Source organism: Phocoena phocoena, unplaced genomic scaffold (genome assembly GCF_963924675.1).
Source record: "Phocoena phocoena unplaced genomic scaffold, mPhoPho1.1 SCAFFOLD_270, whole genome shotgun sequence".
In the NCBI taxonomy this organism is placed as follows: Eukaryota; Metazoa; Chordata; class Mammalia; order Artiodactyla; family Phocoenidae; genus Phocoena; species Phocoena phocoena.
The window spans coordinates 73,222-92,500 of record NW_027077516.1 but is presented as its reverse complement, the minus strand read 5'-3'; the positions used below and the strand labels follow the sequence as shown (position 1 = coordinate 92,500).

General features: G+C 76.1%; 1 protein-coding gene, 16 non-coding genes and 3 pseudogenes across 17 annotated transcripts in view; all 20 read right to left on the bottom strand.

Annotated features, from left to right (window-relative positions):
* Positions 1-2: 2 nt before the first annotated feature.
* On the bottom strand, positions 3-121 carry LOC136143406 (5S ribosomal RNA). Its single transcript, XR_010657997.1, has one exon. It is a non-coding gene; the product is annotated as a 5S ribosomal RNA (ribosomal RNA).
* A 901-nt stretch (positions 122-1,022) lies between these two features.
* On the bottom strand, positions 1,023-1,141 carry LOC136143339 (5S ribosomal RNA). The gene has a single exon (XR_010657952.1). It is a non-coding gene; the product is annotated as a 5S ribosomal RNA (ribosomal RNA).
* Positions 1,142-2,065: 924 nt separating this feature from the next.
* LOC136143315 (5S ribosomal RNA) lies at positions 2,066-2,184 on the bottom strand. The gene has a single exon (XR_010657929.1). It is a non-coding gene; the product is annotated as a 5S ribosomal RNA (ribosomal RNA).
* A 924-nt stretch (positions 2,185-3,108) lies between these two features.
* On the bottom strand, positions 3,109-3,227 carry LOC136143407 (5S ribosomal RNA). Its single transcript, XR_010657998.1, has one exon. It is a non-coding gene; the product is annotated as a 5S ribosomal RNA (ribosomal RNA).
* A 417-nt stretch (positions 3,228-3,644) lies between these two features.
* The window catches only part of LOC136143309 (collagen alpha-2(I) chain-like), a 47,900-nt gene continuing 32,265 nt past the window's right edge, over positions 3,645-19,279 (bottom strand). Inside the window, exons 9-15 of the mRNA XM_065901427.1 lie at positions 15,567-15,794; positions 14,374-14,583; positions 12,230-12,436; positions 10,139-10,348; positions 7,952-8,077; positions 6,908-7,117; positions 3,645-3,888 (exon numbers count right to left, since the gene is read on the bottom strand). Of these exons, the coding sequence (XP_065757499.1) occupies positions 3,645-3,888; positions 6,908-7,117; positions 7,952-8,077; positions 10,139-10,348; positions 12,230-12,436; positions 14,374-14,583; positions 15,567-15,794 (1,435 nt within the window). The remainder of the gene's footprint in view (positions 3,889-6,907; positions 7,118-7,951; positions 8,078-10,138; positions 10,349-12,229; positions 12,437-14,373; positions 14,584-15,566; positions 15,795-19,279) is intronic.
* On the bottom strand, positions 4,203-4,321 carry LOC136143405 (5S ribosomal RNA). Its single transcript, XR_010657996.1, has one exon. It is a non-coding gene; the product is annotated as a 5S ribosomal RNA (ribosomal RNA).
* Positions 5,296-5,414, bottom strand: LOC136143338 (5S ribosomal RNA). Its single transcript, XR_010657951.1, has one exon. It is a non-coding gene; the product is annotated as a 5S ribosomal RNA (ribosomal RNA).
* Positions 6,339-6,457, bottom strand: LOC136143314 (5S ribosomal RNA). The gene has a single exon (XR_010657928.1). It is a non-coding gene; the product is annotated as a 5S ribosomal RNA (ribosomal RNA).
* On the bottom strand, positions 7,382-7,500 carry LOC136143312 (5S ribosomal RNA). Its single transcript, XR_010657927.1, has one exon. It is a non-coding gene; the product is annotated as a 5S ribosomal RNA (ribosomal RNA).
* On the bottom strand, positions 8,474-8,592 carry LOC136143311 (5S ribosomal RNA). Its single transcript, XR_010657926.1, has one exon. It is a non-coding gene; the product is annotated as a 5S ribosomal RNA (ribosomal RNA).
* Positions 9,568-9,688, bottom strand: LOC136143358 (5S ribosomal RNA). The gene has a single exon (XR_010657970.1). It is a non-coding gene; the product is annotated as a 5S ribosomal RNA (ribosomal RNA).
* LOC136143424 (5S ribosomal RNA) lies at positions 10,613-10,731 on the bottom strand. The gene has a single exon (XR_010658015.1). It is a non-coding gene; the product is annotated as a 5S ribosomal RNA (ribosomal RNA).
* On the bottom strand, positions 11,656-11,776 carry LOC136143372 (5S ribosomal RNA; annotated as a pseudogene).
* Positions 12,701-12,819, bottom strand: LOC136143349 (5S ribosomal RNA). Its single transcript, XR_010657961.1, has one exon. It is a non-coding gene; the product is annotated as a 5S ribosomal RNA (ribosomal RNA).
* LOC136143365 (5S ribosomal RNA) lies at positions 13,803-13,923 on the bottom strand (annotated as a pseudogene).
* Positions 14,848-14,966, bottom strand: LOC136143423 (5S ribosomal RNA). Its single transcript, XR_010658014.1, has one exon. It is a non-coding gene; the product is annotated as a 5S ribosomal RNA (ribosomal RNA).
* Positions 15,891-16,009, bottom strand: LOC136143422 (5S ribosomal RNA). The gene has a single exon (XR_010658013.1). It is a non-coding gene; the product is annotated as a 5S ribosomal RNA (ribosomal RNA).
* Positions 16,934-17,054, bottom strand: LOC136143377 (5S ribosomal RNA; annotated as a pseudogene).
* On the bottom strand, positions 17,979-18,097 carry LOC136143421 (5S ribosomal RNA). Its single transcript, XR_010658012.1, has one exon. It is a non-coding gene; the product is annotated as a 5S ribosomal RNA (ribosomal RNA).
* On the bottom strand, positions 19,022-19,141 carry LOC136143357 (5S ribosomal RNA). The gene has a single exon (XR_010657969.1). It is a non-coding gene; the product is annotated as a 5S ribosomal RNA (ribosomal RNA).

The window sequence follows — 19,279 nt, the reverse complement described above, 5'->3', positions numbered from 1 at the left end:
AAAGCCTACAACACCCGGTATTCCCAGGCGGTCTCCCATCCAAGTACTAACCAGGCCCGACCCTGCTTAGCTTCCGAGATCAGACGAGATCGGGCGCGTTCAGGGTGGTATGGCCGTAGACGGGGGCGGGGACCGCGGGCTGCCTCTTGAGGCCCAGTTGCGCTGGCGCTGGCGCTTTAGGGCCAGCCAGCCCGGCGGTCAGCCCGCCCAGGCAGGGGGAACGGACGTCTCGGGTATCGGGCGGTGGCGGAGGGTTTGGCCACCACCTCCCAGCCGAGGGCCGGCGTGACCCAGCAAACCCTTCGGCGCTTGGCGCCCCGCCCAAGATCACGCACGTCGCTCACAGGGACGTGGCCCCGGAGGCTTCGGGGCCCGGGGCCCGCGGTCCCTGGGGCATCGCCCCTGCCCGCCCACGCGGCGCTAGGCGCAGCCCGGCCGCAGCCCGGGCCGGCCCTGCTGCCCGACAGCAGCTGGCCCGAAGCCACTGGGAGCCACCATTGCGTCGCCACGGCCCCTCAGCCCCGGCAAGGCCACCCTTGCCCGCACACCACCCGCCGAGCTCAGGAGCCCGCCCCTGGTGGCCGGCAGGCCCGGGGAAGCGGCCCCGGCCCTCGATCCCGCTCCCGCACCCGGCCGCGGCGACACGGCGGAGGCGGGGCTTCTGCCGGAGGGAGCTGTGGCGGGACACACCGGCGCACAGGTGGCGGCAGCGGGGCTGGGCGCCAGTGGGGGCGGCCAGGTGCAGGTCGAGGGGCTCGCTGGCCGAAAGGACGGCAACCGGGCCCGCGGCGGATTCTGGGTCCGGGCCAGCCACCCCGGGAGCGTCCGGGGTGCGGCTGCCTTCCGGGGCCGCCTTCTGGCCGCCCGGCCGGCCGGGCCGGCGGGGAGCGGCCCCTCCGGCGCACGCGCGCCGTGGTGGGAGGGGCCTGAGGAGGTGGGGCCTGCAGCGGGGCCCGGCGGGGGCGGAGCCGGCGGCCACCGCCCGCGGGCGAGTAAAGGAGAAGGCGGAGCGGGAGGCAAAAAGCCTACAGCACCCGGTATTCCCAGGCGGTCTCCCATCCAAGTACTAACCAGGCCCGACCCTGCTCAGCTTCCGAGATCAGACGAGATCGGGCGCGTTCAGGGTGGTATGGCCGGAGACCGGGGCGGGGATCGCGGGCTGCCTCTTGAGGCCCAGTTGCGCTGGCGCTGGCGCCTTAGGGCCAGCCAGCCCGGCGGTCAGCCCGCCCCGGCAGGACCCCGCCGCCCGCCCAGGCAGGGGGAACGGACGTTTCGTGTATCGGGCGGTGGCGGAGGGTTTGGCCACCACCTCCAAGCCGAGGGCGGGCGTGACCCAGCAAACCCTTCGGCGCTTGGCGCCCCGCCCAAGATCCCGCACATCGCTCACAGGGACGTGGCCCCGGAGGCTTCGGGGCCCGGGGCCCGCGGTCCCTGGGGCATCGCCCCTGCCCGCCCACGCGGCGCTAGGCGCAGCCCGGCCGCAGCCCGGGCCGGCCCTGCTGCCCGACAGCAGCTGGCCCGAAGCCACTGGGAGCCACCATTGCGTCGCCACGGCCCCTCAGCCCCGGCAAGACCACCTTTGCCCGCACACCACCCGCCGAGCTCAGGAGCCCGCCCCTGGTGGCTGGCAGGCCCGGGGAAGCGGCCCCGGCCCTCGATCCCGCTCCCGCACCCGGCCGCGGCGACACGGCGGAGGTGGGGCTTCTGCCGGAGGGAGCTGTGGCGGGACACACCGGCGCACAGGTGGCGGCAGGGGGGCTGGTCGCCAGTGGGGGCGGCCAGGTGCAGGTCGAGGGGCTCGCTGGCCGAAAGGACGGCAACCGGGCCCGCGGCGGATTCTGGGTCCGGGCCAGCCACCCCGGGAGCGTCCGGGGTGCGGCTGCCTTCCGGGGCCGCCTTCTGGCCGCCTGGCTGGCCGGGCCGGCGGGGAGCGGCCCCTCCGGCGCACGCGTGCCGTGGTGGGAGGGGCCTGAGGAGGTGGGGCCTGCAGCGGGGCCCGGCGGGGGCGGAGCCGGCGGCCACCGCCCGCGGGCGAGTAAAGGAGAAGGCGGAGCGGGAGGCAAAAAGCCTACAGCACCCGGTATTCCCAGGCGGTCTCCCATCCAAGTACTAACCAGGCCCGACCCTGCTCAGCTTCCGAGATCAGACGAGATCGGGCGCGTTCAGGGTGGTATGGCCGTAGACCGGGGCGGGAACCGCGGGCTGCCTCTTGAGGCCCAGTTGCGCTGGCGCTGGCGCCTTAGGGCCAGCCAGCCCGGCGGTGAGCCCGCCCCGGCGGGACCCCGCCGCCCGCCCAGGCAGGGGGAACGGACGTCTCGTGTATCGGGCGGTGGCGGAGGGTTTGGCCACCACCTCCCAGCCGAGGGCGGGCGTGACCCAGCAAACCCTTCGGCGCTTGGCGCCCCGCCCAAGATCCCGCACGTCGCTCACAGGGACGTGGCCCCGGAGGCTTCGGGGCCCGGGGCCCGCGGTCCCTGGGGCATCGCCCCTGCCCGCCCACGCGGCGCTAGGCGCAGCCCGGCCGCAGCCCGGGCCGGCCCTGCTGCCCGACAGCAGCTGGCCCGAAGCCACTGGGAGCCACCATTGCGTCGCCACGGCCCCTCAGCCCCGGCAAGGCCACCCTTGCCCGCACACCACCCGCCGAGCTCAGGAGCCCGCCCCTGGGGGCCGGCAGGCCCGGGGTAGCGGCCCCGGCCCTCGATCCCGCTCTGGCACCCGGCCGCGGCGACACGGCGGAGGCGGGGCTTCTGCCGGAGGGAGCTGTGGCGGGACACACCGGCGCACAGGTGGCGGCAGGGGGGCTGGTCGCCAGTGGGGGCGGCCAGGTGCAGGTCGAGGGGCTCGCTGGCCGAAAGGACGGCAACCGGGCCCGCGGCGGATTCTGGGTCCGGGCCAGCCACCCCGGGAGCGTCCGGGGTGCGGCTGCCTTCCGGGGCCGCCTTCTGGCCGCCCGGCCGGCCGGGCCGGCGGGGAGCGGCCCCTCCGGCGCACGCGTGCCGTGGTGGGAGGGGCCTGAGGAGGTGGGGCCTGCAGCGGGGCCCGGCGGGGGCGGAGCCGGCGGCCACCGCCCGCGGGCGAGTAAAGGAGAAGGCGGAGCGGGAGGCAAAAAGCCTACAGCACCCGGTATTCCCAGGCGGTCTCCCATCCAAGTACTAACCAGGCCCGACCCTGCTCAGCTTCCGAGATCAGATGAGATCGGGCGCGTTCAGGGTGGTATGGCCGTAGACCGGGGCGGGGACCGCGGGCTGCCTCTTGAGGACCAGTTGCGCTGGCGCCGGCGCCTTAGGGCCAGCCAGCCCGGCGGTCAGCCCGCCCCGGCGGGACCCCGCCGCCCGCCCAGGCAGGGGGAACGGACGTCTCGTGTATCGGGCGGTGGCGGAGGGTTTGGCCACCACCTCCCAGCCGAGGGCAGGCGTGACCCAGCAAACCCTTCGGCGCTTGGCGCCCCGCCCAAGATCCCGCACGTCGCTCACAGGGACGTGGCCCCGGAGGCTTCGGGGCCCGGGGCCCGCGGTCCCTGGGGCATCGCCCCTGCCCTCCCATGCGGCGCTAGGCGCAGCGCGGCCGCAGCCCGGGCCGGCCCTGCTGCCCGACAGCAGCTGGCCCGAAGCCACTGGGAGCTACCATTGCATCGCCACGGCCCCTCAGCCCCGGCAAGGCCACCCCTTGCCCGCACACCACCCGCCGAGTTCAGGAGCCCGCCCCTGGTGGCCGGCAGGCCCGGGGAAGCGGCCCCGGCCCTCGATCCCGCTCCCGCACCCGATCGCGGCGACACGGTGGAGGCGGGGCTTCTGCCGGAGGGAGCTGTGGCGGGACACACCGGCGCACAGGTGGCGGCACCGGGGCTGGGCGCCAGTGGGGGCGGCCAGGTGCAGGTCGAGGGGCTTGCTGGCCAAAAGGACGGCAACCGGGCCTGCGGCGGATTCTGGGTTCGGGCCAGCCACCCCGGGAGCGTCCGGGGTGCGGCTGCCTTATGGGGCCGCCTTCTGGCCGCCCGGCCGGCCGTGCCGGCGGGGAGCGGCCCCTCCGGCGCACCCGCGCGCGCGCGCACGCACACACACACACACACACACACACACGCGCGCGCGGGCCGTGGTGGGAGGGGCCTGAGGAGGTGGGGCCTGCAGCGGGCCACGCCGGGGGCGGAGCCGGCGGCCACCGCCCAAGGGCGAGTAAAGGAGAAGGCGGAGCGGGAGGCAAAAAGCCTACAGCACCCGGTATTCCCAGGCGGTCTCCCATCCAGGTACTAACCAGGCCCGACCCTGCTTAGCTTCCGAGATCAGACGAGATCGGGCGCGTTCAGGGTGGTATGGCCGTAGACGGGGGCGGGGACCGCGGGCTGCCTCTTGAGGCCCAGTTGCGCTGGCGCTGGCGCCTTAAGGCCAGCCAGCCCGGCGGTCAGCCCGCCCCGGCGGGACCCCGCCGCCCGCCCAGGCAGGGGGAACGGACGTCTCGTGTATCGGGCGGTGGCGGAGGGTTTGGCCACCACTTCCCAGCCGAGGGCGGGCGTGACCCAGCAAACCCTTCGGCGCTTGGCGCCCCGCCCAACATCCCGCTCGTCGCTCACAGGGACGTGGCCCCGGAGGCTTCGGGGCCCGGGGCCCGCGGTCCCTGGGGCATCGCCCCTGCCCGCCCACGCGGCGCTAAGCGCAGCCCGGCCGCAGCCCGGGCCGGCCCTGCTGTCCGACAGCAGCTGACCCGAAGCCACTGGGAGCCACCATTGCGTCGCCACGGCCCCTCAGCCCCGGCAAGGCCACCTTTGCCCGCACACCACCCGCCGAGCTCAGGAGCCCGCCCCTGGTGGCCGGCAGGCCCGGGGAAGCGGCCCCGGCCCTCGATCCCGCTCCCGCACCCGGCCGCGGCGACACGGCGGAGGCGGGGCTTCTGCCGGAGGGAGCTGTGGCGGGACACACCGGCGCACAGGTGGCGGCAGCGGGGCTGGGCGCCAGTGGGGGCGGCCAGGTGCAGGTCGAGGGGCTCGCTGGCCGAAAGGACGGCAACCGGGCCCGCGGCGGATTCTGGGTCCGGGCCAGCCACCCCGGGAGCGTCCGGGGTGCGGCTGCCTTCTGGGGCCGCCTTCTGGCCGCCCGGCCGGCCGTGCCGGTGGGGAGCGGCCCCTCCGGCGCACCCGCGCGCGCGCGCACGCACACACACACACACACACACACACACACGCGCGCGCGCCGTGGTGGGAGGGGCCTGAGGAGGTGGGGCCTGCAGCGGGGCCCGGCGGGGGCGGAGCCGGCGGCCACCGCCCGCGGGCGAGTAAAGGAGAAGGCGGAGCGGGAGGCAAAAAGCCTACAGCAACCGGTATTCCCAGGCGGTCTCCCATCCAAGTACTAACCAGGCCCGACCCTGCTCAGCTTCCGAGATCAGACGAGATCGGGCGCGTTCAGGGTGGTATGGCCGTAGACCGGGGCGGGGATCGCGGGCTGCCTCTTGAGGCCCAGTTGCGCTGGCGCTGGCGCCTTAGGGCCAGCCAGCCCGGCGGTCAGCCCGCCCCGGCCGGACCCCGCCGCCCGCCCAGGCAGGGGGAACGGACGTCTCGTGTTTCGGGCGGTGGCGGAGGGTTTGGCCACCACCTCCCAGCCGAGGGCGGGCGTGACCCAGCAAACCGTTCGGCGCTTGGCGCCCCGCCCAAGATCCCGCACATCGCTCACAGGGACGTGGCCCCGGAGGCTTCGGGGCCCGGGGCCCGCGGTCCCTGGGGCATCGCCCCTGCCCGCCCACGCGGCGCTAGGCGCAGCCCGGCCGCAGCCCGGGCCGGCCCTGCTGCCCGACAGCAGCTGGCCCGAAGCCACTGGGAGCCACCATTGCGTCGCCACGGCCCCTCAGCCCCGGCAAGACCACCTTTGCCCGCACACCACCCGCCGAGCTCAGGAGCCCGCCCCTGGTGGCTGGCAGGCCCGGGGAAGCGGCCCCGGCCCTCGATCCCGCTCCCGCACCCGGCCGCGGCGACACGGCGGAGGCGGGGCTTCTGCCGGAGGGAGCTGTGGCGGGACACACCGGCGCACAGGTGGCGGCAGGGGGGCTGGTCGCCAGTGGGGGCGGCCAGGTGCAGGTCGAGGGGCTCGCTGGCCGAAAGGACGGCAACCGGGCCCGCGGCGGATTCTGGGTCCGGGCCAGCCACCCCGGGAGCGTCCGGGGTGCGGCTGCCTTCCGGGGCCGCCTTCTGGCCGCCTGGCTGGCCGGGCCGGCGGGGAGCGGCCCCTCCGGCGCACGCGTGCCGTGGTGGGAGGGGCCTGAGGAGGTGGGGCCTGCAGCGGGGCCCGGCGGGGGCGGAGCCGGCGGCCACCGCCCGCGGGCGAGTAAAGGAGAAGGCGGAGCGGGAGGCAAAAAGCCTACAGCACCCGGTATTCCCAGGCGGTCTCCCATCCAAGTACTAACCAGGCCCGACCCTGCTCAGCTTCCGAGATCAGACGAGATCGGGCGCGTTCAGGGTGGTATGGCCGTAGACCGGGGCGGGGACCGCGGGCTGCCTCTTGAGGCCCAGTTGCGCTGGCGCTGGCGCCTTAGGGCCAGCCAGCCCGGCGGTGAGCCCGCCCCGGCGGGACCCCGCCGCCCGCCCAGGCAGGGGGAACGGACGTCTCGTGTATCGGGCGGTGGCGGAGGGTTTGGCCACCACCTCCCAGCCGAGGGCGGGCGTGACCCAGCAAACCCTTCGGCGCTTGGCGCCCCGCCCAAGATCCCGCACGTCGCTCACAGGGACGTGGCCCCGGAGGCTTCGGGGCCCGGGGCCCGCGGTCCCTGGTGCATCGCCCCTGCCCGCCCACGCGGCGCTAGGCGCAGCCCGGCCGCAGCCCGGGCCGGCCCTGCTGCCCGACAGCAGCTGGCCCGAAGCCACTGGGAGCCACCATTGCGTCGCCACGGCCCCTCAGCCCCGGCAAGGCCACCCTTGCCCGCACACCACCCGCCGAGCTCAGGAGCCCGCCCCTGGGGGCCGGCAGGCCCGGGGTAGCGGCCCCGGCCCTCGATCCTGCTCCGGCACCCGGCCGCGGCGACACGGCGGAGGCGGGGCTTCTGCCGGAGGGAGCTGTGGCGGGACACACCGGCGCACAGGTGGCGGCAGGGGGGCTGGTCGCCAGTGGGGGCGGCCAGGTGCAGGTCGAGGGGCTCGCTGGCCGAAAGGACGGCAACCGGGCCCGCGGCGGATTCTGGGTCCGGGCCAGCCACCCCGGGAGCGTCCGGGGTGCGGCTGCCTTCCGGGGCCGCCTTCTGGCCGCCCGGCCGGCCGGGCCGGCGGGGAGCGGCCCCTCCGGCGCACGCGTGCCGTGGTGGGAGGGGCCTGAGGAGGTGGGGCCTGCAGCGGGGCCCAGCGGGGGCGGAGCCGGCGGCCACCGCCCGCGGGCGAGTAAAGGAGAAGGCGGAGCGGGAGGCAAAAAGCCTACAGCACCCGGTATTCCCAGGCGGTCTCCCATCCAAGTACTAACCAGGCCCGACCCTGCTCAGCTTCCGAGATCAGACGAGATCGGGCGCGTTCAGGGTGGTATGGCCGTAGACCGGGGCGGGGACCGCGGGCTGCCTCTTGAGGACCAGTTGCGCTGGCGCCGGCGCCTTAGGGCCAGCCAGCCCGGCGGTCAGCCCGCCCCGGCGGGACCCCGCCGCCCGCCCAGGCAGGGGGAACGGACGTCTCGTGTATCGGGCGGTGGCGGAGGGTTTGGCCACCACCTCCCAGCCGAGGGCAGGCGTGACCCAGCAAACCCTTCGGCGCTTGGCGCCCCGCCCAAGATCCCGCACGTCGCTCACAGGGACGTGGCCCCGGAGGCTTCGGGGCCCGGGGCCCGCGGTCCCTGGGGCATCGCACCTGCCCTCCCATGCGGCGCTAGGCGCAGCCCGGCCGCAGCCCGGGCCGGCCCTGCTGCCCGACAGCAGCTGGCCCGAAGCCACTGGGAGCTACCATTGCATCGCCACGGCCCCTCAGCCCCGGCAAGGCCACCCCTTGCCCGCACACCACCCGCCGAGTTCAGGAGCCCGCCCCTGGTGGCCGGCAGGCCCGGGGAAGCGGCCCCGGCCCTCGATCCCGCTCCCGCACCCGATCGCGGCGACACGGTGGAGGCGGGGCTTCTGCCGGAGGGAGCTGTGGCGGGACACACCGGCGCACAGGTGGCGGCAGCGGGGCTGGGCGCCAGTGGGGGCGGCCAGGTGCAGGTCGAGGGGCTCGCTGGCCGAAAGGACGGCAACCGGGCCCGCGGCGGATTCTGGGTCCGGGCCAGCCACCCCGGGAGCGTCCGGGGTGCGGCTGACTTCTGGGGCCGCCTTCTGGCCGCCCGGCCGGCCGTGCCGGCGGGGAGCGGCCCCTCCGGCGCACCCGCGCGCGCGCGCACGCACACACACACACACACACACACACGCGCGCGCGCGCCGTGGTGGGAGGGGCCTGAGGAGGTGGGGCCTGCAGCGGGGCCCGGCGGGGGCGGAGCCGGCGGCCACCGCCCGCGGGCGAGTAAAGGAGAAGGCGGAGCGGGAGGCAAAAAGCCTACAGCACCCGGTATTCCCAGGCGGTCTCCCATCCAAGTACTAACCAGGCCCGACCCTGCTCAGCTTCCGAGATCAGACGAGATCGGGCGCGTTCAGGGTGGTATGGCCGTAGACCGGGGCGGGGATCGCGGGCTGCCTCTTGAGGCCCAGTTGCGCTGGCGCTGGCGCCTTAGGGCCAGCCAGCCCGGCGGTCAGCCCGCCCCGGCAGGACCCCGCCGCCCGCCCAGGCAGGGGGAACGGACGTCTCGTGTATCGGGCGGTGGCGGAGGGTTTGGCCACCACCTCCCAGCCGAGGGCGGGCGTGACCCAGCAAACCCTTCGGCGCTTGGCGCCCCGCCCAAAATCCCGCACGTCGCTCACAGGGACGTGGCCCCGGAGGCTTCGGGGCCCGGGGCCCGCGGTCCCTGGGGCATCGCCCCTGCCCTCCCATGCGGCGCTAGGCGCAGCCCGGCCGCAGCCCGGGCCGGCCCTGCTGCCCGACAGCAGCTGGCCCGAAGCCACTGGGAGCTACCATTGCGTCGCCACGGCCCCTCAGCCCCGGCAAGGCCACCCCTTGCCCGCACACCACCCGCCGAGTTCAGGAGCCCGCCCCTGGTGGCCGGCAGGCCCGGGGAAGCGGCCCCGGCCCTCGATCCCGCTCCCGCACCCGGCCGCGGCGACACGGCGGAGGCGGGGCTTCTGCCGGAGGGAGCTGTGGCGGGACACACCGGCGCACAGGTGGCGGCAGCGGGGCTGGGCGCCAGTGGGGGCGGCCAGGTGCAGGTCGAGGGGCTCGCTGGCCGAAAGGATGGCAACCGGGCCCGCGGCGGATTCTGGGTCCGGGCCAGCCACCCCGGGAGCGTCCGGGGTGCGGCTGCCTTATGGGGCCGCCTTCTGGCCGCCCGGCCGGCCGTGCCGGCGGGGAGCGGCCCCTCCGGCGCACCCGCGCGCGCGCGCACGCACACACACACACACACACACACACACGCGCGCGCGCGCCGTGGTGGGAGGGGCCTGAGGAGTTGGGGCCTGCAGCGGGGCCCGGCGGGGGCGGAGCCGGCGGCCACCGCCCAAGGGCGAGTAAAGGAGAAGGCGGAGCGGGAGGCAAAAAGCCTACGGCACCCGGTATTCCCAGGCGGTCTCCCATCACAAGTACTAACCAGGCCCGGACCCTGCTTAGCTTCTGAGATCAGACGAGATCGGGCGCGTTCAGGGTGGTATGGCCGTAGACGGGGGCGGGGACCGCGGGCTGCCTCTTGAGGCCCAGTTGCGCTGGCGCTGGCGCCTTAGGGCCAGCCAGCCCGGCGGTCAGCCCGCCCCGGCGGGACCCCGCCGCCCGCCCAGGCAGGGGGAACGGACGACTCGTGTATCGGGCGGTGGCGGAGGGTTTGGCCACCACCTCCCAGCCGAGGGCGGGCGTGACCCAGCAAACCCTTCGGCGCTTGGCGCCCCGCCCAAGATCCCGCACGTCGCTCACAGGGACGTGGCCCCGGAGGCTTCGGGGCCCGGGGCCCGCGGTCCCTGGGGCATCGCCCCTGCCCGCCCACGCGGCGCTAGGCGCAGCCCGGCCGCAGCCCGGGCCGGCCCTGCTGCCCGACAGCAGCTGGCCCGAAGCCACTGGTAGCCACCATTGCGTCGCCACGGCCCCTCAGCCCCGGCAAGGCCACCCTTGCCCGCACACCACCCGCCGAGCTCAGGAGCCCGCCCCTGGTGGCCGGCAGGCCCGGGGAAGCGGCCCCGGCCCTCTTTCCCGCTCCGGCACCCGGCCGCGGCGACACGGCGGAGGCGGGGCTTCTGCCGGAGGGAGCTGTGGCGGGACACACCGGCGCACAGGTGGCGGCAGGGGGGCTGGTCGCCAGTGGGGGCGGCCAGGTGCAGGTCGAGGGGCTCGCTGGCCGAAAGGACGGCAACCGGGCCCGCGGCGGATTCTGGGTCCGGGCCAGCCACCCCGGGAGCGTCCGGGGTGCGGCTGCCTTCCGGGGCCGCCTTCTGGCCGCCCGGCCGGCCGGGCCGGCGGGGAGCGGCCCCTCCGGCGCACGCGTGCTGTGGTGGGAGGGGCCTGAGGAGGTGGGGCCTGCAGCGGGGCCCGGCGGGGGCGGAGCCGGCGGCCACCGCCCGCGGGCGAGTAAAGGAGAAGGCGGAGCGGGAGGCAAAAAGCCTACAGCACCCGGTATTCCCAGGCGGTCTCCCATCCAAGTACTAACCAGGCCCGACCCTGCTCAGCTTCCGAGATCAGACGAGATCGGGCGCGTTCAGGGTGGTATGGCCGTAGACCGGGGCGGGGACCGCGGGCTGCCTCTTGAGGCCCAGTTGCGCTGGCGCTGGCGCCTTAGGGCCAGCCAGCCCGGCGGTCAGCCCGCCCCGGCGGGACCCCGCCGCCCGCCCAGGCAGGGGGAACGGACGTCTCGTGTATCGGGCGGTGGCGGAGGGTTTGGCCACCACCTCCCAGCCGAGGGCGGGCGTGACCCAGCAAACCCTTCGGCGCTTGGCGCCCCGCCCAAGATCCCGCACGTCGCTCACAGGGACGTGGCCCCGGAGGCTTCGGGGCCCGGGGCCCGCGGTCCCTGGGGCATCGCCCCTGCCCGCCCACGTGGCGCTAGGCGCAGCCCGGCCGCAGCCCGGGCCGGCCCTGCTGCCCGACAGCAGCTGGCCCGAAGCCACTGGGAGCCACCATTGCGTCGCCACGGCCCCTCAGCCCCGGCAAGACCACCTTTGCCCGCACACCACCCGCCGAGCTCAGGAGCCCGCCCCTGGTGGCTGGCAGGCCCGGGGAAGCGGCCCCGGCCCTCGATCCCGCTCCCGCACACGGCCGCGGCGACACGGCGGAGGTGGGGCTTCTGCCGGAGGGAGCTGTGGCGGGACACACCGGCGCACAGGTGTCGGCAGGGGGGCTGGTCGCCAGTGGGGGCGGCCAGGTGCAGGTCGAGGGGCTCGCTGGCCGAAAGGACGGCAACCGGGCCCGCGGCGGATTCTGGGTCCGGGCCAGCCACCCCGGGAGCGTCCGGGGTGCGGCTGTCTTCCGGGGCCGCCTTCTGGCCGCCTGGCCGGCCGGGCCGGCGGGGAGCGGCCCCTCCGGCGCATGCGTGCCGTGGTGGGAGGGGCCTGAGGAGGTGGGGCCTGCAGCGGGGCCCGGCGGGGGCGGAGCCGGCGGCCACCGCCCAAGGGCGAGTAAAGGAGAAGGCGGAGCGGGAGGCAAAAAGTCTATGGCACCCGGTATTCCCAGGCGGTCTCCCCTCACAAGTACTAACCAGGCCCGGACCCTGCTTAGCTTCTGAGATCAGACGAGATCGGGCGCGTTCAGGGTGGTATGGCCGTAGACCGGGGCGGGGACCGCGGGCTGTCTCTTGAGGCCCAGTTGCGCTGGCGCTGGCGCCTTAGGGCCATCCAGCCCGGCGGTCAGCCCGCCACGGCGGGACCCCGCCGCCCGCCCAGGCAGGGGGAACGGACGTCTCGTGTATCGGGCGGTGGCGGAGGGTTTGGCCACCACCTCCCAGCCGAGGGCGGGCGTGACCCAGCAAACCCTTCGGCGCTTGGCGCCCCGCCCAAGATCCCGCACGTCGCTCACAGGGACGTGGCCCCGGAGGCTTCGGGGCCCGGGGCCCGCGGTCCCTGGGGCATCGCCCCTGCCCGCCCACGCGGCGCTAGGCGCAGCCCGGCCGCAGCCCGGGCCGGCCCTGCTGCCCGACAGCAGCTGGCCCGAAGCCACTGGGAGCCACCATTGCGTCGCCACGGCCCCTCAGCCCCGGCAAGGCCACCCTTGCCCGCACATCACCCGCCGAGCTCAGGAGCCCGCACCTGGGGGCCGGCAGGCCCGGGGTAGCGGCCCCGGCCCTCGATCCCGCTCCGGCACCCGGCCGCGGCGACACGGCGGAGGCGGGGCTTCTGCCGGAGGGAGCTGTGGCGGGACACACCGGCGCACAGGTGGCGGCAGGGGGGCTGGTCGCCAGTGGGGGCGGCCAGGTGCAGGTCGAGGGGCTCGCTGGCCGAAAGGACGGCAACCGGGCCCGCGGCGGATTCTGGGTCCGGGCCAGCCACCCCGGGAGCGTCCGGGGTGCGGCTGCCTTCCGGGGCCGCCTTCTGGCCGCCCGGCCGGCCGGGCCGGCGGGGAGCGGCCCCTCCGGCGCACGCGTGCCGTGGTGGGAGGGGCCTGAGGAGGTGGGGCCTGCAGCGGGGCCCGGCGGGGGCGGAGCCGGCGGCCACCGCCCGCGGGCGAGTAAAGGAGAAGGCGGAGCGGGAGGCAAAAAGCCTACAGCACCCGGTATTACCAGGCGGTCTCCCATCCAAGTACTAACCAGGCCCGACCCTGCTCAGCTTCCGAGATCAGACGAGATCAGGCGCGTTCAGGGTGGTATGGCCGTAGACCGGGGCGGGGACCGCGGGCTGCCTCTTGAGGCCCAGTTGCGCTGGCGCTGGCGCCTTAGGGCCAGCCAGCCCGGCGGTGAGACCGCCCCGGCGGGACCCCGCCGCCCGCCCAGGCAGGGGGAACGGACGTCTCGTGTATCGGGCGGTGGCGGAGGGTTTGGCCACCACCTCCCAGCCGAGGGCGGGCGTGACCCAGCAAACCCTTCGGCGCTTGGCGCCCCGCCCAATATCCCGCACGTCGCTCACAGGGACGTGGCCCCGGAGGCTTCGGGGCCCGGGGCCCGCGGTCCCTGGGGCATCGCCCCTGCCCTCCCACGCGGCGCTAGGCGCAGCCCGGCCGCAGCCCGGGCCGGCCCTGCTGCCCGACAGCAGCTGGCCCGAAGCCACTGGGAGCTACCATTGCGTCGCCACGGCCCCTCAGCCCCGGCAAGGCCACCCCTTGCCCGCACACCACCCGCCGAGTTCAGGAGCCCGACCCTGGTGACCGGCAGGCCCCGGGAAGCGGCCCCGGCCCTCGATCCCGCTCCCGCACCCGATCGCGGCGACACGGCGGAGGCGGGGCTTCTGCCGGAGGGAGCTGTGGCGGGACACACCGGCGCACAGGTGGCGGCAGCGGGGCTGGGCGCCAGTGGGGGCGGCCAGGTGCAGGTCGAGGGGCTCGCTGGCCGAAAGGACGGCAACCGGGCCCGCGGCGGATTCTGGGTCCGGGCCAGCCACCCCGGGAGCGTCCGGGGTGCGGCTGCCTTATGAGGCCGCCTTCTGGCCGCCCGGCCGGCCGTGCCGGCGGGGAGCGGCCCCTCCGGCGCACCCGCGCGCGCGCGCACGCACACACACACACACACACACACACACACACGCGCGCGCGCGCGCGCCGTGGTGGGAGGGGCCTGAGGAGGTGGGGCCTGCAGCGGGGCCCGGCGGGGGCGGAGCCGGCGGCCACCGCCCAAGGGCGAGTAAAGGAGAAGGCGGAGCGGGAGGCAAAAAGCCTTCGGCACCCGGTATTCCCAGGCGGTCTCCCATCACAAGTACTAACCAGGCCCGGACCCTGCTTAGCTTCTGAGATCAGACGAGATCGGGCGCGTTCAGGGTGGTATGGCCGTAGACGGGGGCGGGGACCGCGGGCTGCCTCTTGAGGCCCAGTTGCGCTGGCGCTGGCGCCTTAGGGCCAGCCAGCCCGGCGGTCAGCCCGCCCCGGCGGGACCCCGCCGCCCGCCCAGGCAGGGGGAACGGACGACTCGTGTATCGGGCGGTGGCGGAGGGTTTGGCCACCACCTCCCAGCCGAGGGCGGGCGTGACCCAGCAAACCCTTCGGCGCTTGGCGCCCCGCCCAAGATCCCGCACGTCGCTCACAGGGACGTGGCCCCGGAGGCTTCGGGGCCCGGGGCCCGCGGTCCCTGGGGCATCGCCCCTGCCCGCCCACGCGGCGCTAGGCGCAGCCCGGCCGCAGCCCGGGCCGGCCCTGCTGCCCGACAGCAGCTGGCCCGAAGCCACTGGGAGCCACCATTGCGTCGCCACGGCCCCTCAGCCCCGGCAAGGCCACCCTTGCCCGCACACCACCCGCCGAGCTCAGGAGCCCGACCCTGGTGGCCGGCAGGCCCGGGGAAGCGGCCCCGGCCCTCGTTCCCGCTCCGGCACCCGGCCGCGGCGACACGGCGGAGGCAGGGCTTCTGCCGGAGGGAGCTGTGGCGGGACACACTGGCGCACAGGTGGCGGCAGGGGGGCTGGTCGCCAGTGGGGGCGGCCAGGTGCAGGTCGAGGGGCTCGCTGGCCGAAAGGACGGCAACCGGGCCCGCGGCGGATTCTGGGTCCGGGCCAGCCATCCCGGGAGCGTCCGGGGTGCGGCTGCCTTCCGGGGCCGCCTTCTGGCTGCCCGGCCGGCCGGGCCGGCGGGGAGCGGCCCCTCCGGCGCACGCGTGCCGTGGTGGGAGGGGCCTGAGGAGGTGGGGCCTGCAGCGGGGCCCGGCGGGGGCGGAGCCGGCGGCCACCGCCCGCGGGCGAGTAAAGGAGAAGGCGGAGCGGGAGGCAAAAAGCCTACAGCACCCGGTATTCCCAGGCGGTCTCCCATCCAAGTACTAACCAGGCCCGACCCTGCTCAGCTTCCGAGATCAGACGAGATCGGGCGCGTTCAGGGTGGTATGGCCGTAGACCGGGGCGGGGACCGCGGGCTGCCTCTTGAGGCCCAGTTGCGCTGGCGCTGGCCCCTTAGGGCCAGCCAGCACGGCGGTCAGCCCGCCCCGGCGGGAACCCGCCGCCCGCCCAGGCAGGGGGAACGGACGTCTCGTGTATCGGGCGGTGGCGGAGGGTTTGGCCACCACCTCCCAGCCGAGGGCGGGCGTGACCCAGCAAACCCTTCGGCGCTTGGCGCCCCGCCCAAGATCCCGCACATCGCTCACAGGGACGTGGCCCCGGAGGCTTCGGGGCCCGGGGCCCGCGGTCCCTGGGGCATCGCCCCTGCCCGCCCACGCGGCGCTAGGCGCAGCCCGGCCGCAGCCCGGGCCGGCCCTGCTGCCCGACAGCAGCTGGCCCGAAGCCACTGGGAGCCACCATTGCGTCGCCACGGCCCCTCAGCCCCGGCAAGACCACCTTTGCCCGCACACCACCCGCCGAGCTCAGGAGCCCGCCCCTGGTGGCTGGCAGGCCCGGGGAAGCGGCCCCGGCCCTCGATCCCGCTCCCGCACCCGGCCGCGGCGACACGGCGGAGGCGGGGCTTCTGCCGGAGGGAGCTGTGGCGGGACACACCGGCGCACAGGTGGCGGCAGGGGGGCTGGTCGCCAGTGGGGGCGGCCAGGTGCAGGTCGAGGGGCTCGCTGGCCGAAAGGACGGCAACCGGGCCCGCGGCGGATTCTGGGTCCGGGCCAGCCACCCCGGGAGCGTCCGGGGTGCGGCTGCCTTCCGGGGCCGCCTTATGGCCGCCTGGCCGGCCGGGCCGGCGGGGAGCGGCCCCTCCGGCGCACGCGTGCCGTGGTGGGAGGGGCCTGAGGAGGTGGGGCCTGCAGCGGGGCCCGGCGGGGGCGGAGCCGGCGGCCACCGCCCGCGGGCGAGTAAAGGAGAAGGCGGAGCGGGAGGCAAAAAGCCTACAGCACCCGGTATTCCCAGGCGGTCTCCCATCCAAGTACTAACCAGGCCCGACCCTGCTCAGCTTCCGAGATCAGACGAGATCGGGCGCGTTCAGGGTGGTATGGCCGTAGACCGGGGCGGGGACCGCGGGCTGCCTCTTGAGGCCCAGTTGCGCTGGCGCTGGCCCCTTAGGGCCAGCCAGCCCGGCGGTCAGCCCGCCCCGGCGGGACCCCGCCGCCCGCCCAGGCAGGGGGAACGGACGTCTCGTGTATCGGGCGGTGGCGGAGGGTTTGGCCACCACCTCCCAGCCGAGGGCGGGCGTGACCCAGCAAACCCTTCGGCGCTTGGCGCCCCGCCCAAGATCCCGCACATCGCTCACAGGGACGTGGCCCCGGAGGCTTCGGGGCCCGGGGCCCGCGGTCCCTGGGGCATCGCCCCTGCCCGCCCACGCGGCGCTAGGCGCAGCCCGGCCGCAGCCCGGGCCGGCCCTGCTGCCCGACAGCAGCTGGCCCGAAGACACTGGGAGCTACCATTGCGTCGCCACGGCCCCTTAGCCCCGGCAAGACCACCTTTGCCCGCACACCACCCGCCGAGCTCAGGAGCCCGCCCCTGGTGGCTGGCAGGCCCGGGGAAGCGGCCCCGGCCCTCGATCCCGCTCCCGCACCCGGCCGCGGCGACACGGCGGAGGCGGGGCTTCTGCCGGAGGGAGCTGTGGCGGGACACACCGGCGCACAGGTGGCGGCAGGGGGGCTGGTCGCCAGTGGGGGCGGCCAGGTGCAGGTCGAGGGGCTCGCTGGCCGAAAGGACGGCAACCGGGCCCGCGGCGGATTCTGGGTCCGGGCCAGCCACCCCGGGAGCGTCCGGGGTGCGGCTGCCTTCCAGGGCCGCCTTCTGGCCGCCTGGCCGGCCGGGCCGGCGGGGAGCGGCCCCTCCGGCGCACGCGTGCCGTGGTGGGAGGGGCCTGAGGAGGTGGGGCCTGCAGCGGGGCCCGGCGGGGGCGGAGCCGGCGGCCACCGCCCAAGGGCGAGTAAAGGAGAAGGCGGAGCGGGAGGCAAAAAGTCTATGGCACCCGGTATTCCCAGGCGGTCTCCCCTCACAAGTACTAACCAGACCCGGACCCTGCTTAGCTTCTGAGATCAGACGAGATCGGGCGCGTTCAGGGTGGTATGGCCGTAGACCGGGGCGGGGACCGCGGGCTGCCTCTTGAGGCCCAGTTGCGCTGGCGCTGGCGCCTTAGGGCCAGCCAGCCCGGCGGTCAGCCCGCCCCGGCGGGACCCCGCCGCCCGCCCAGGCAGGGGGAACGGACGTCTCGTGTATCGGGCGGTGGCGGAGGGTTTGGCCACCACCTCCCAGCCGAGGGCGGGCGTGACCCAGCAAACCCTTCGGCGCTTGGCGCCCCGCCCAAGATCCCGCACGTCGCTCACAGGGACGTGGCCCCGGAGGCTTCGGGGCCCGGGGCCCGCGGTCCCTGGGGCATCGCCCCTGCCCGCCCACGCGGCGCTAGGCGCAGCCCGGCCGCAGCCCGGGCCGGCCCTGCTGCCCGACAGCAGCTGGCCCGAAGCCACTGGGAGCCACCATTGCGTCGCCACGGCCCCTCAGCCCCGGCAAGGCCACCCTTGCCCGCACACCACCCGCCGAGCTCAGGAGCCCGCCCCTGGGGGCCGGCAGGCCCGGGGTAGCGGCCCCGGCCCTCGATCCCGCTCCGGCACCCGGCCGCGGCGACACGGCGGAGGCGGGGCTTCTGCCGGAGGGAGCTGTGGCGGGACACACCGGCGCACAGGTGGCGGCAGGGGGGCTGGTCGCCAGTGGGGGCGGCCAGGTGCAGGTCGAGGGGCTCGCTGGCCGAAAGGACGGCAACCGGGCCCGCGGCGGATTCTGGGTCCGGGCCAGCCACCCCGGGAGCGTCCGGGGTGCGGCTGCCTTCCGGGGCCGCCTTCTGGCCGCCCGGCCGGCCGGGCCGGCGGGGAGCGGCCCCTCCGGCGCACGCGTGCCGTGGTGGGAGGGGCCTGAGGAGGTGGGGCCTGCAGCGGGGCCCGGCGGGGGCGGAGCCGGCGGCCACCGCCCGCGGGCGAGTAAAGGAGAAGGCGGAGCGGGAGGCAAAAAGCCTACAGCACCCGGTATTCCCAGGCGGTCTCCCATCCAAGTACTAACCAGGCCCGACCCTGCTCAGCTTCCGAGATCAGACGAGATCGGGCGCGTTCAGGGTGGTATGGCCGTAGACCGGGGCGGGGACCGCGGGCTGCCTCTTGAGGCCCAGTTGCGCTGGCGCCGGCGCCTTAGGGCCGGCCAGCCCGGCGGTCAGCCCGCCCCGGCGGGACCCCGCCGCCCGCCCAGGCAGGGGGAACGGACGTCTCGTGTATCGGGCGGTGGCGGAGGGTTTGGCCACCACCTCCCAGCCGAGGGCAGGCATGACCCAGCAAACCCTTCGGCGCTTGGCGCCCCGCCCAAGATCCCGCACGTCGCTCACAGGGACGTGGCCCCGGAGGCTTCGCGGCCCGGGGCCCGCGGTCCCTGGGGCATCGCCCCTGCCCGCCCACGCGGCGCTAGGCGCAGCCCGGCCGCAGCCCGGGCCGGCCCTGCTGCCCGACAGCAGCTGGCCCGAAGCCACTGGGAGCCACCATTGCGTCGCCACGGCCCCTCAGCCCCGGCAAGGCCACCCTTGCCCGCACACCACCTGCCGAGCTCAGGAGCCCGCCCCTGGTGGCCGGCAGGCCCGGGGAAGCGGCCCCGGCCCTCGATCCCGCTCCCGCACCCGGCCGCGGCGACACGGCGGAGGCGGGGCTTCTGCCGGAGGGAGCTGTGGCGGGACACACCGGCGCACAGGTGGCGGCAGCGGGGCTGGGCGCCAGTGGGGGCGGCCAGGTGCAGGTCGAGGGGCTCGCTGGCCGAAAGGACGGCAACCGGGCCGGCGGCGGATTCTGGGTCCGGGCCAGCCACCCCGGGAGCGTCCGGGGTGCGGCTGCCTTCCGGGGCCGCCTTCTGGCCGCCCGGCCGGCCGGGCCGGCGGGGAGCGGCCCCTCCGGCGCACGCGCGCCGTGTTGGGTGGGGCCTGAGGAGGTGGGGCCTGCAGCGGGGCCCGGCGGGGGCGGAGCCGGCGGCCACCGCCCGCGGGCGAGTAAAGGAGAAGGCGGAGCGGGAGGCAAAAATCCTACAGCACCCGGTATTCCCAGGCGGTCTCCCATCCAAGTACTAACCAGGCCCAGACCCTGCTCAGCTTCCGAGATCAGAGGAGATCGGGTGCATTCAGGGTGGTATGGCCGTAGACGGGGGCGGGGACCGCGGGCTGCCTCTTGAGGCCCAGTTGCGCTGGCGCTGGCGCCTTAGGGCCAGCCAGCCCGGCGGTCAGCCCGCCCCGGCGGGACCCCGCCGCCCGCCCATGCAGGGGGAACGGACGTCTCGGGTA